The following is a 14,330-nucleotide window of genomic DNA, read 5'->3' as shown; positions in this document are numbered from 1 at the left end:
GCTATTACCTTCATACATGATAGTTATGATGCAATGTACCTAATGAGCTAGCAGTATGCAATAAATTGCAGCGGAAAAAACTTTCTTAACTACATAAGACTAACAATAATGTAATAACATGGTACCGAAGTATAAGCATCCCAAAGTTTTTAAACTTAATTAAAGTACTTCCAAAATAAACATTGTTTCAAAAGTCCCCCAAAACAAGAGACCATCAACTGAAACTTTTTCCCAAAACAAATGGACCATTGCAAAAGGTTAAGTCTTAGAAATCCAAAACGTGTTTCCTGGCACAGGAAAAGTGGTCCCCCTTTTTTTTTCTTCAAACTAGTCAGGCTTCTTTCTCTTTTCCAAAAATCAGTCATTGACCCAATTCCTTAATCTCTTCAGCTCGTCAATGAGCTGCAATGTCTCAGTAATGAGTCGGTCAGCGTTTTATACCCTAACCAACAAAGAGGGCTCTGTTGAGCTCTCATTGTTCTTTGGTACCTCCTTGATGGTCGGGGTAATGTCCTCTTGCATTTCACCATGGGGTGATCTTCTATACCTGTCACGATTTCTACCATTCCGTGTGAGAATAGTAGTAGAAACTACCACAATGAGATTTTGAGAAATCTCAACAAGTAAACAAACAACATACAAGACATAACATAAGAATATAAGGGCAAACCATAATGAATGCATGGACATGTATTTTGACATAAGACTTTACTTAATACAACATTGACTTTTTCAAAATAACATGTAATAGAGACATTTTAACCCATTTTAAGGAAATGTCTTTTCCATCTTTTCATCTTTGGTTCTTAAACATATAACATATCATTTGAGCTCGATTTCTTGGTCATTCACATATCACGTCTTGGAGCTCATTGCCTTATTCATTTCTTATAACATATGGTTGGATACCTCATGGCTCCTCTATGCACATTGTGTTCTCTGTTAATTACCGCATAATCCAATAGCCCACTTGACCGTGGTGATTACATCATATTCTTTAACATACTTATTACGACAGTTCACATATTTTGCCTTCACCGTATGGTACTCACTAGCTTTAGGTACAACCCCGCTCTGGTATCATTTCCATAATGATCCATTCGAGGTCCATCGACTGTACTTCATCGATTCAAGGGCTACCACTCAATTTTAAATACTCTAGAGTGGATAAAGGAGTTCCACTAGAGCATTCTCCCGTCCTAGCATTTGGAGTCGTGACAAAACATTTACCGACTCGTTTCCTAAAAACAGTGCACAAACCCAATGCATGTGACATGGACTTATGATGCTTTGTTCCTTTCATTTTCATGGATCATCATGTATACTGTGATTCATACAATCATACAAATAATATACATCATGCGCTATGACTTGAAAATATTAGAACATGAGAATACTTGATTTACGCATATGAACAATGGCATTCAATGATTAACAAAGGGTAAAATAGATTCACAACCTCATTCACTATGCTTGGCCGAAACATATAGTACTTGAAACCATGATTTTAGAAAATTAACATGGACTTATAACGTCTAACATGTTCGGTATAACATCATCAAGCAACATGGCAATATAATCACATAGATCTGAATACAAGGCATGGTATTACAAGAGATTTTATTCAACCAACGATCAATATGGCAACACAAATTTGGTAAAACCGAGTATATAACATGATAAGAGAATTCATCCAGTCCAATACCAAGCCAATGCAAGTTCACATGTCATATACACGTATTATCCAAGAGTAGGTTGAAGGTCTACTTACAAAAATCCAATGTTTACAAATAGCAAGCTGAAAATGCATATCTAGATTCAGTAGATATGGTAATCTGAAACCCTAGTCTCTTGTGTGAGTGTGTGTCGTGTACATAGCTCATGAAACTCATTCCCACGACAAGAATGACTCCTTAACATTCAGACTTTACTCTCAAATCCAAAACTTCATAAAGAAATATACCCTAGCTTATCTAAGTGTAGTGGTTGTGGCTCTCCTTTCTTTTCAAAGTTTCATATTCACTTGCTTAAGGCAAGTGGTGGTTCGGGTCTCTCTCTCCCTCTTGAAGAAAAACCCTAGCCCACCCGAATGTGTGTGTGTGTCCGCATGTATGTGCAAGCTCATGAAGTCCGAAACCCTATTCTTGTTTCTTTCTTTGGCCGTGTGTGTGTGTGTGTAAGAGACAAGTGAATGGTCCTTACCTCAGGTGCTCTTCCCCCTTGGATAGCGTTGGTACTCCTTGGTGTGCTTGAAATGGTGGTTGGAGGAAGAAGGTATGTGCGTGTGTGGTGTTTGGGTGGAGAGAAAATAGTGGAAAGTACACCAAAGGACTACCCATTTTCGACTCCCCCCTTCTTATAGGCGTCCTTTCCCTCCTTGAAAAACCAAAGATCTTGGTGCATGGATGCCACTTGGCATCTTGGCCGTGTATCTCTTCACCTTCCTCATTATGGGATTGTGTTGGAAAACCAAAGGTCTTTTGGACAAGTGGCATGTGGCTTCCCCAATCCAAAATCCTAATTCCATCTATGCCCTCCTCCATGTGTCTAGGTTCATTGAACTTGGTGGCAAAAAGGTCAAACACAAAGCCTAAATCAATCTTGGACAACTACACGTGTGCAAGCTTGACATTTGGCAAGTGGGGCATGTGTGTGTGTGGTTGTCGAAAATCCTCTCATCTCCCCAAGAAAAACTTTTCTCCTTCCTAGATCTAGGGTAACATGTGGTTGGTTTCTAGGTGGGTGGTGGCGTGTACAACTCCTTGCCCTAGCCAACTTTCTCTCTTCTTCTTACCTCAAGATTCTTCTAGAATCCTCAATGGGCGTGTGTTATTTTCCAAGCAAACTTTTCCTTTTCCCCATGGTTCTCTCTCTAGGGTTTTGACAAGTGAGTGACAAGTGGCATCATGTGAGGAAATGTGTGTGTTGGCCGAAACCTAGAGACTAGGTTTTTGCCCCATCCCAATGCAACTCTTGCCCTTCTCAATCATTTCACTCTTCTAGTAAGTCATGCATAAGTGACACTTGGCAATTCCCCTTTGAAACCGAAACTCCATCCTCTTAGTGGGTTGTGCCCTTGCCTTTTGAACTCCCCTAGGCGTCATTTCCCCTTGGGATCCTCTTGGAACTCACACAATCTTGACAACACGAATAGTAGGAGGGGCACGAACTCCATGGAGACAAACACGATCTGTACCTCCCTAGACCCATAGTATAAATAGCAAGCCCTAGGTATGAGAAGCTCTCTTTGATTCAGAGACTCTTTTAATTATTTACAAACTTTCAAAAGAATTTACTGACTTTGGCATCGGAGACTCCCCTGACCCAAGGCCGGCCTCTCCTAGTTGTCTTCCTCTTTGTCTTTCACAGGCCCATTCTTGAAGACCTGAGTTGTTGGAGTCTGGCCCAAAGGCATGTGAAACATGACGTTAACTGTGGCACCGTCTATGGGATCCTTTTTTTAGGTCTTACGTGTACTTCGCGTACTTGAGGTAGCCCGCTCCAGACAATTCAGGAGCTCGCCAGTATTCCCAGTGGCATGGAAGGTAACCAGCAAAAGAACCAGGTTCTTGGGATTGAAGAAGGAGCAGTGGAAGAAAGATGGGCACTCGCCTTGAAGAAGTGCCTGCAAATGGCGGGGTAAGCAAGGTGTGCCCTGTAGGGGATGCTTGCGCCTTACTACCACCTCCTGACTGCACAGAGGTCAAAAGCGAGGTCCGAGATGAGTAGGGGCTCAAGAAAGTGAAACCAAGAGAGCCGTTGGAGCTCATCCTACTCGACCCAGATAAACCAAAAGTTGTGATAATGATTGGCAGTGAAAAGACGTCTGAAGCCCATAGCACCATGCAACAACTTCTCGTCGACCATCAGGATGTATCTGCCTGGAGCTACAAAGACATGCCCAGAATAGCCCCCGAAGTCATACGACACAACCTTAGCGTAGACCCAAAACCTAAAGGAGTGAGACAAAAGCGATGAAGTGTCTGTGCCGAAAAGAATGTTGCCATAGCCAAGGAAGTGGACCGCTTGCTGAACGCTGGATTCATTTGGGAAGCCTGCTACCCAAAGTGGCTATCCAACGTGGTGCTCATAAAGAAGCCAAGCGAAAAATTGAGAATATGCGTCGACTTCATCGACCTCAACAAAGCCTACCCAAAAGATAGCTTCCCACTTCCTCGCCTCGACCTGATTGTCAATTCCATGGCAGGTCACCAAATGCTCTGCTTTATAGATACCTACTCTGGGTATAATCAAATCCATTTGAACCTCGAAGACGAAGAGAAGACTTCGTTCATCACTGACCAAGGCTTATATTGTTACACGGCGATGCCTTTTGGGTTTAAGAACGCGGGCGCCACCTACCAGCAGTTGGTCAATCGTAAGTTCGAAAATCAGATAGGAAGGAACATGGAGGTCTGGGTAAACAATTTGCTAGTTAAGAGTGGGACCACAGAACAACAATTGAACGATTTAAGGGAAGTTTTCACGATACTATAACAGTATCAAATGAAGCTGAACCCAGCAAAATGAGCTTTTGGTGTCAGATCAGGAAAGTTCTTAGGATCCATGGTATACGAATGCGGGATTGAAGCCAACCCTGAGAAGGTGGAGGTCATCATCAGCATGACCCCACCCCGAAACATAAACGAGGTACAAAGGTTGGCTGGGCGAGTGGCCGCTCTCAACAGGTTTGTGTCAAGATCCACCAGCAAATGCCTACCTTTCTTCAAAGCCCTTCGGAAAGCACATGCACAAGCATGTACCTCACGAGCCCACCGCTCCTCAGCCAACTTCGTTGTAGGGAAATGCTGACCCTGTACCTAGTGGTATCCCTCCAAGCTGCCTCCTCGACATTGGTGCACGAGGAGAATGGGGTCCAGAGGCCAGTCTAATACACCAGCTAGGCGTATCGGGAGGCCGAAGCAAGATACCCCCTCATAGAACAATTGGCCTTTGCGCTTGTAGTAACCATGCACAAGCTGTGCCCATACTTTCAAGCTGACCCAGTAAGGGTGCTCACAGAAACTCCACCAAAAAAGTGTTACAACGACCGGAGGCCTTAGGCCGACTCATGAACTGGGTAGTGGAATTAAGCGAGTTCGACATCGACTATGCGTCGCGGAACACCATCAAAGGACAAGTACTAACGGACTTTGTCGCTGAATTTATCGATTTCCTAGGAGAGAACGATGATGCACCTCCCGTGAAGCCTTGTCAAGTATTCATTGATGGCTCATCTTGTCTGCCTGGAGGTGGAGTGGGAGTGCATATCGTTATGTCTGAAGGAGAGGAGTACAATTACGCCATCAAACTAGCTTTCAAAACGATGAACAACGAAGCAGAATATGAAGGTCTACTTTAGGACTAATTTATAGGTCTCTAGGTGCCACCAAAATTGAGATATGGGCCGATTTTCAGGTAGTGGTCAATCAAGTGCAAGGGGAGTTTGCTATAAAAAGTGAAAAGTTAAAAAATACTTAGTACTAATAGAGGTCGAGCACCCCTATTTTAAGTATTTCCAGATTCAGCAAGTGCCAAGGGCATAAAATTGGAAAGCGAATAAGCTAGCATGAGCGGCGTCCGGACAGGAGGACTCCCCTTGCCAGCGCAGACAATGATCCGAATCGTAGAAATACCTGTTGTAGTGATCGAGGTAACGAAAATACTACCCAGAGCCCCAAACTGGGCGGAGGACATAATCAAGTATCTAGAAACCAACGAGGTGCCAGAGGACAGATAGGAGGCCACGAAGATTAGAAATAGAGCAGCGTGCTACACTCTAATCGAGGTAGTTTTGTATCGGATTGGCCACTCGGCACCTCTTTTGAGGTGTACATCATCGGAAGAACCTCAATACATGTTGGCGGAAATACACGAAAGGATTTGTTGGAATCACTCAAGAGGAAAGGCGTTGGCCAGGAAGGTAATGAGGGTGGAGTATTACTGGCCTCAGGCACTGCTGGACGCCAATGAATAACGTCGAAAGTGCCAAGAATAAGCCAGGATGTCCCATTGCCCACCTGAAGAATTGACTTCGATCACATCGCCTTGACCTTTGGCCCAGTGGGGAATTAACTTGGTCGGCCCACTCCCTCCGAGCAAAGGAGGAGTCAAATTTGTGGTAGTGGCAGTGGACTACTTCACCAAGTGGGTCGAGGCTGAGGCCTTAGCAACCATCACGATGAACAACATCACACGGTTCCTGTGGAGGATGGTAGTTTGCAGGTTTGGCATCTCACGTACTATCATATCGGATAACAGGAGGCAATTCGATTCCGATCACTACTACAATTGGTGCCGGGAATTGGGGATCGAGTTTCGATACTCATCCTCAGGACACCCCCAGTCTAACGGACAAGTTGAGGCGACCTACAAAACATTGATGGGAATGCTCAAGAAGCGGCTCGATGATAGAAAGGGGGTGTGGGCAGAAGAACTCCCCGTTGTTCTGTGGGCGAACTAAGGAAACTACTTTTACCCTCACTTACGGCCATGAGGCGATGCCACCAGTACAGATCGAAATCCCCACCTATAGAGTTCAGCAGTTCGAGCAAGAATCCAACTAGGCTGCTAGAGGAACAGCTGGATTTGCTGGAAAAGGTCAGACTAGAAGCCAGAATAAGAACCGCAGCCAACAAAAGAAGGGCCGAGAGATGCTTCAACAAGTGCTTGCGTCAGAGAATGTTCAAGGTAGGAGATCTCGTACTCAAAGAGACAGTAACAACAACATGGGATGAAGGAAAGCTGGGTCCCCGATGGGAGGACCCCTACGTGATCACTGCCACAAATCGTCGGGCTCCTACCATCTTCAAGACTCTCAAGGAAATGAGTTGCCGCATCCCTGTAATGCTGAAGATCTACGAAATTTTATTGCTAAGCTGATTTATTGTCATAAATTTATGTGTCTCCATGCGCACGTTATAGGCCCTAATAAAGAAGTTTTGTTTTTCAATGGCAAATTTTAGGAACATAACGTAACCCATAAGTGAACTCTCCTGCAACAAAATCAATAATCTCCACCAGCAAAGTCAACTCCATCAATGTGATCTACATCGACAATATTAACAAAATCTCCAACAACAACTTACCTCCCTGTGAGGCGAAAGGGGCGAGTGTAATGCCTAAGGCTACTCCACCCCTCTCATGGAAGTGCGGGTCGGCCCCTAGCCACCCGAAGACATAGACTTACCTTACTCGTTAAGCATCAATAGGCGGGAGCGGGTTCAGTTGTAGATTGCCCGAATGACTTATCTCCCTATGGGATACTATAAGGAAAGGTAGGCCTAAAGGTTGCCTTGTCCCTCCCGCAGCGGAGAGCGAGATCAACCCCACGGTTACCCGAATAACTTACCCCGACCTCCGCTGAGACGAAGTGTGGGATTAGCGCCAGCCTGACCCAAACTTACCATTCCTTGTGATGTCAACGGGCAAGAGCGGGTCCAATCCCAAACTGCCCGAACAACTTACCTCCCCATGAAGGATGACAGGTGAGTCGGTGGCTCAACCTACTCGTCCTGAAGAGCAAGACCAGCCCCATGAAGGGCCAAATAACTTACCCTAACCCCCATGACGGCGAAGGAGCAGACCGGCCACATCATTGTTCGAATTAGCTCTCTCGCAGGGAAACATAGGGAAAGATATGCCTAAAGATTATCTTATCCCTCCCACGACGGAGTGCGGGTCAGTCCTCAGCTACCAGAAGAAAAATTTACCTTCTTCGTAAACGTGAACGAGCGGGAGAGAGTCTAGTAACAAACTGTGCAAACGACTTACCTCCTAGCGGGATACCATAGGGAAATGGGGTTGCCTTATCCCTTCCACAGTAGAGAGCGGGATCAGCCACATGGCTACCCGAATGACTTACACTAAACCGACGCTATGACGAAGTGTAGGATCAATGCCAGCCTAACCCAAACTTACATTTTACTACAGTGTCAACAGATAGGAGCGGGTCTAGATACTGACTGCCCGAACAAGCTACCTCCTACAGGAAACAAAGGGACGGGACAAGCCAAAGGTCGTCCTGTCCCCCTGCGAAGGAGAGCTGGTTTAGCCCCTAGGCTACCCGAATATCCTGACCCCCACCATGGCGAAGGAGCAGACCAACCACATCACTGTCCAAATTACCTCCTTGGGGGAGAAAGAGACTATTTGGCATGAGGCATTCCAACCTTTTCCCGGCGGAGTGTGAGCCGAGTCTAAAAGACCACCTGAATAATGGAGCAAAATGCACAGACATCATCGACACAGGCGTCGACAATATGGGCAGTGATGACATGGCAGAAAATGATAAGCATAGCACGACATAGGCCGGGGGCCCAGGTTTGCAAAATTAACTCCTGCCCTTAAGAGCAAGATAATGATAACATCCTTATTTTTCGACTAGGACGAAGATACAAAAAGATATGGAAGAAGGTCGGGTATAGCTCCAAACTGCCCGGACAACTTACCTCCCCGCGGACCATGGAGGCAAGCTGAGCCCGAAACCGTCTTGTCTTCCCGCGGCTGAGAGCGGGATTGGCTCCACAGCTATCCGAGAGGTAAATTTATGCAAGAGATATGAAAGAAGGTCGGGTACAGTTCCAGACTGCCCGGATAGCTTACCTTCCTAAGGACCAAGGAGACGAGACGAGTCCAAGGCCGCCTTGTTTCCCCAGCAGGAGAGTAAATTTATGCTAAGAAAGGAAGACGTGAGTAGTTCCAAACTGCCCGGACAGCTTACGCTCCCGTGGACGAAGGAAGTAGGCCAGGCCCGAGGCCGTCTTGTCTCCCTGTGGCAAATCAAAATAATGGCTAGGTAAATTGGAAGAATAAAAGAACCAGGCAGGGTAAAACGCGACTAGAAAGCAAACAAAAATATGCGGAGGGCATCAGCCTCGTTAAACAGAGTCGTTAACAAATGCGGAGAACAACTACAAGATAAAGGCCAACAAAAGCAACACGTACAGAAGAGTTGTCGGCCACTAGGGTCATCAGGCATAGGCCGGGCACTGGCGGAGTGGACCGCAAAGCCTTGTGTGGAGAGTCCTAGGGACGAAACCCCCTAAGTCTTCCACAAAAAATAAAAAGAGAATGAAACAGTGGAAAAAAGAATGTGCGAAGAGACATAGCCAGATACTGTCAACAAAAGGTAATATTATTGGCATCGAAAGCCGCAACATGGCCGCAAAGTTGGAAAGAACCAAGTATATCGTACAACGATAAGTGCAACAGTGCACGACTAAAGCTAGCAAGTACGACAGGAAATTGGGGAGGCATCGTCAAGCGAAATCACATGGAGGTCCCAAGAGGAAGGCTACCCAACAAGGGCAAACATGCATAACGCGAATGGATAAACGGACCACTGGCGGGGTGGTAGGGAATCTTGTAATTTCCTACGAAAACTCCCACTAGGCCGCGAAATAAAAAATAATGGTCACAGAGTAGGAGTTTAAATTTAAACCAGGAAACCGGTCTGGATCTGACCAAACCGAACTGGTTGGTTCGGTTTTGAACCGGTCCGGTCTGGAACCGGTTCCTATTTTATGAAAACTGGTCGGATCCGGTCCGGTTTCGGTTCTGTAGTTTCCGGGACCGGACCGGTTGGAAAAAATATATATATATAAATTAATTTTATATATTATACAAAATATTTATATATATAATATATAATTATATATTAAATATTTATATATAAAATATATAATTATATTATTTATGAAATAATTTCATATTATAATTTATAAATTATAACATAAAATGTTAATCTTAAATATGAACATTTATAATTTATTTGATCATATGTTATTAATATAATTATATATAAGATAATGTTGTTATAATTTATAAAATTAAAGTTTAATCTTAAAGATGAAAATTTAATTGATCATATGCTTTAAACATAATATATATATATATATTTATTAATAACATTTTATCATAAGAAGTAACATTTTATTATATGTTTTTTACATTAAAAAAAAATCGAAGAATCAAACAGGACCGGACTGGACCGGAAACAGGTAAAACCGGAGGTATCGGTTTAGGAGGGTAATCGGGGCATACAGCCATAGAATTATAAGGAGCAAGTTACAACATAAAGCTACAAAATTATAAGGAGCAAGTTACAACATAAAACCGCATAATTACAAGGAACAAGTTGCAACATGAAGCCATAGAGCAATCGAGGGCTGGATAAAAGGTAAGGAGACTCATCACAGTCGAGTTCGATCAATTCATATTTCATGGAAGTGGCAGATAGAGATCTTCGTCACTACAACGTGTAGATAACACCCAAGGTTACACCTAAAAAAAATCAACATGGATGTAATGAGGAAATTAATTGAGTCGTATGGTGATGGTAACTGCCCAGGAGCCGCCAGAAACCACCTGCCGACTGTGGAGAGGTAGGTTGTGGAGATGTACGAGAAACTGTTGGAGGAGGTGAAGACGACGAATAGAAATGGCCACACAAGCTCAATAAGCAAAAAGAGCGAGAACGAGGAGAGCTCAATAAGCAAAATGGAGAGAACGAGGAGAGCTCAATAAGCAAAAGGGCAAGAACGAGCAGAGCTCAATAAGAAAAAGGGCAAGAACGAAAAGCGGGAGATCTGCGGACAACAATAGCAAAGAAGAGCAAGAAGATCTGCCCAGAAAAAGCCATGAAGGGGAGCTTTAGGGCCACAATAGCAAATAAGAGTAAGAAGATCTGCCCAGAAATAACCATGCAACTTGCGGCCAAGGAAATTCCACCCTCAGCAGGTAGGATCATGCCTAGCTGACCGAGGGCACTCGGAACCACACCCTTCCCGAGAAGAGCACCCCAACGCAGAGACTTCTGATGCGGAGGAAGATCCCCCACGCACAGGACCCTGAGGTTGCACTGAGAGTTCTGAAGAATGTGAGTCTTCATCCGCTCTAAGCCATCATTATAGCCAAAGTACAACGCATCATCACGAACACCACGGACATATGACAACTCCTCCAACAGACTACGGATGGTGGCCTCAGGAGCTTTTAGAACCCGCCCAACCTCTTCCTGGGTGGCCTCCAAGTCCTTCCTTCATTGCCTTTCCTCTTCTAGGGCTTTCTTTTTCTTCGATAGAGACTCATGACGTCCTCGAATAGCTTTGTCAACCATTTGTTTGTCGGGTTGTCGGAATCCTGCCGCTAGCACAACTTTCAATTTTTGACATGTAGCCGCTCAAGCTCCAGCTGGCAATTGTCAAAAGACCACTACAACACCTCCCTCACCTCGGAAGAGAGCAAAGCCTCGATGCGAAGAGCACCAACTTCACCCTGGGACCTAGACAAGTCGGAGAGGGCCTCCTTAGCCTCTTGCTTTTGCTTTAGCTCGAGCATTGACAGAGGACCCAACCAATCCAGAAGGGTGTGAAGATCTCTTAGTAGCCATGAGAGATCAGGGGAAAGGTAAAGGAATTTCAGAGAAAAATTGGAAGAAAGCAAAGGAACGAAGGGCTCAAGCAACGAGAAAAGAACGCAGAAAACAAAGTAAAAGAGGGAATAATTGAAGTGACCATCACAAGGGAGGAAAGGGCCTTATAACGCGAAAGTGGAGGTTGACCTCCTGAGGCGGCATAACTCCACATGTCCCCCAAAGCATTAGAATCCCTCGATTGTCGCAGCTTCAATAGAGTGTGTCTACCGATGGGACGGGAGAAATGAATGTTTGCCTGACATGAGGTCATGATGAAAGAATCGAAACGTCATTCAATGTGAAACGTAACCATCACAACACAACCATAAAAGTGGGAGACCAACCATTGAACAACTCAGAGCAAAAGAGGCTGAGTAGTCGTGCAGTGTGAGGACTAGAGGAATGAAGAAAGAATTCCCCTCGGACTTGTTTTAGGAGAATTGACGGGATAACTGTAAGGGGATTTTTCCCGTTTCACTAAGCCCATTGGGCCTCGGCCCAATAGCCGGCCTTAGAGTCGCCGAGACCATACTTAAAGTAAGGTGCCAACCAGGGAAAGGGGCAGGTGATTGACAGGACAAAATCAGCCCGACATCGCTCAGCCGCTTTCTGAACCCAGGAACTTGTATGGAACGCAGCGGGAAATGTGGAGAACCCTCGATCTCTTGACAAGGGAACATCTACGGCTGGCAAAAGATACAAATAGGGCCTGAAAACCATACCTCATTAATGACACCACTACCGAGCTACATGTCACATTGATGGTGCTGTCGCAGAACCACGCTGCATTAAAAGACTCTGACAGCAGGAATAACTGGAGCGGCACGAACTTCGTGAAGACAAACACAATCTGCATCTCCTCAGACCCATGGTATAAATAGCACGCCCCAGGTACGAGAAGCTCTCTCTGATCTGAAAACTCTTTCAATTATTTACAAACTTTCAAGAGAATTTACTGACTTTAGCATCGGAGACTCCTTGGCCCCGAGGCTGCCCTCTCTTAGTTGCCTTCCTCCTTGTCTTTTGTAGGCCCATTTTTTTATGGTCCTTCTCCCGCGGAAAATCTAAAGTTCATCTTTAGTATTTACTATAATAATTATTTTCAAACATTGCACTTGTATGTGAGTAGTGAAAATATATTGAGGAGGCTCGGGATTCACTAAAATATGGGATTACAAAATCATGGCTAGTAAAACCACACTTGTTTTTTATTCACAAACTTCCACACGTCCCAACATTAGACCGAGAAAACAACAATGATTTCCAAAGCTTGACTCAGGATATTACAAGTCACCAAAATGTCCAAGTTTAGGCCAAGCTGTTCCAAGCGGTGAAGTGATAACTGTTCTCTATTATATGGTGCAGAGTCCTAACAATGGTGACTTGTAAATGGTAGTAGTAGTAGTAAATCGTGCATAGTCATGCCCGTTAGGATAATAAGATAAGATGAGATGAGTCGAGATAATTTGTGAATAATAATAAAATTATTAGTTGAAATTAAATAAGATGAAATAAGTTTAGGTGAGATTTATTGTATTTTGTATTTTGATGGGATTCCAAACCGGCCCGTACAAAATACAAAAAATAATGCCATAAAAAAATACATCTAATCATTATTTCATTATAATTTTTTTAAATTTTTAAATAAAATATAAAAAATAATGTAAAATTTTCAAATCTCAAAATAAAAATAATATTCTAATAATATTTTAATTTTATAATATTTTTATTCAATTTTTTATCTTTTATTTTTCAAAATCTCATAAAATATATTAATACAAATATTTTACTACTATTACAGATCATCTCATTTTATTTCACTATCCAAACGAGACCTAAGACAAGCCTATCTCTATCAATGCAACCCACCTTAACAAATTTAAATATTAAACATAAAAAAATGAATATATAAATATATATATATATATATATTATTGGTATAGATAAATCCCATGCACAGGAGAAAACAGTACAACCACTAAGACTAATACCACCAAATTAATTAGATGGTTCGATTTCAAAGTTTGTGGACAAGGACAACCCATGCTACGCATGCAATTATCACCAAGGCGAATAACAAAACAATATATATGTAGAGGCAATTAAGTGGCCTGGAAAACGAAAAGGTAGCAGCATATCAAGATCGAGATCAGATCAGGGATGGGTGTGGTAGAGGCATCAAAGGGTGTAGTTGGGGATATAAGGAGGAGGTTTGGAGGAATAAAGGAGAGGGTGCTAGAGAAAATGGCGGCCGCTGCAGTTCCAGCTGATGCTTTGGACAACGCACGCCACTTGTTGGAGACGACAGTTAGGGATGTCACAGTGGCGGCTCAGGGCCTCACCAAGGATGCCTTGCACCGCGTAAAGACACAGCTTGTCGATGTTCTGCCCTCCCTGTCCCCGGCCATCACCACTAAGGTCTCTCTCTAAAAATAATCATGATCTTAGTTCAGTAATGTTTATATGTTTTTCAACTTAACTATTTGTGTTGCGTTATAACTATTTCCAAACATATATAGGAAATGAAAAACAAATGTATAATATATATCTCATTCTTATATAATAATTAGCAATGAACAGATGGTGGATGAGGCAGACAAAGAAGCAAATAGAGATGAGAACGCAGAGTCTGAAAGGGGAGAAGTAGAAAGCAATGATCATGATCAACCACCAAGACATGATGATGATGATGATGATGATGATGATGATGATAGTACTCATGGCAAGGCCCCATTCATTTCACCTGCGTCCTCTTTGTTTCTTAACATACCATTATCGAGACTATGAATGATCAGGATTATTAAGTTAACAGGCATTGTCCAAGTTGACTGAGCCAAGCTGAGGAGCAACTTTTCTCTACTTTTTTCCCTGCAACCAATATTAATGGAAAGGAAAATGCTCATTTTCTCATACA

At 43.4% G+C, this 14,330-nt stretch overlaps 1 protein-coding gene across 1 annotated transcript; it reads left to right on the top strand.

Moving 5' to 3' along the window:
- The first annotated feature begins 13,508 nt into the window (after positions 1 to 13,508).
- On the top strand, positions 13,509 to 14,330 carry LOC109004240 (trigger factor). Its single transcript, XM_018982722.2, has 2 exons — positions 13,509 to 13,834; positions 13,997 to 14,330. The coding sequence occupies exons 1-2, from the start codon at positions 13,577 to 13,579 to the stop codon at positions 14,201 to 14,203; spliced, it is 465 nt and encodes a 154-aa protein (XP_018838267.1). The 5' UTR covers positions 13,509 to 13,576; the 3' UTR covers positions 14,204 to 14,330.

The sequence above is a fragment of the Juglans regia genome, chromosome 7, assembly GCF_001411555.2.
Source record: "Juglans regia cultivar Chandler chromosome 7, Walnut 2.0, whole genome shotgun sequence".
NCBI classification, from domain to species: Eukaryota; Viridiplantae; Streptophyta; class Magnoliopsida; order Fagales; family Juglandaceae; genus Juglans; species Juglans regia.
The sequence above is the reverse complement of the archived record's forward strand: the minus strand, read 5'-3'. Positions and strand labels throughout refer to the sequence as shown.

What these genes read in the sequence shown, in the direction of transcription:
- LOC109004240 (XM_018982722.2), top strand. Translation starts at nt 13,577, where the DNA reads ATGGGTGTGGTAGAGGCATCAAAGGGTGTAGTTGGGGATATAAGGAGG. An exon ending in CCCCGGCCATCACCACTAAG is followed by an intron (nt 13,835 to 13,996) that starts GTCTCTCTCTAA and finishes AGCAATGAACAG; the next exon opens with ATGGTGGATGAGGCAGACAA.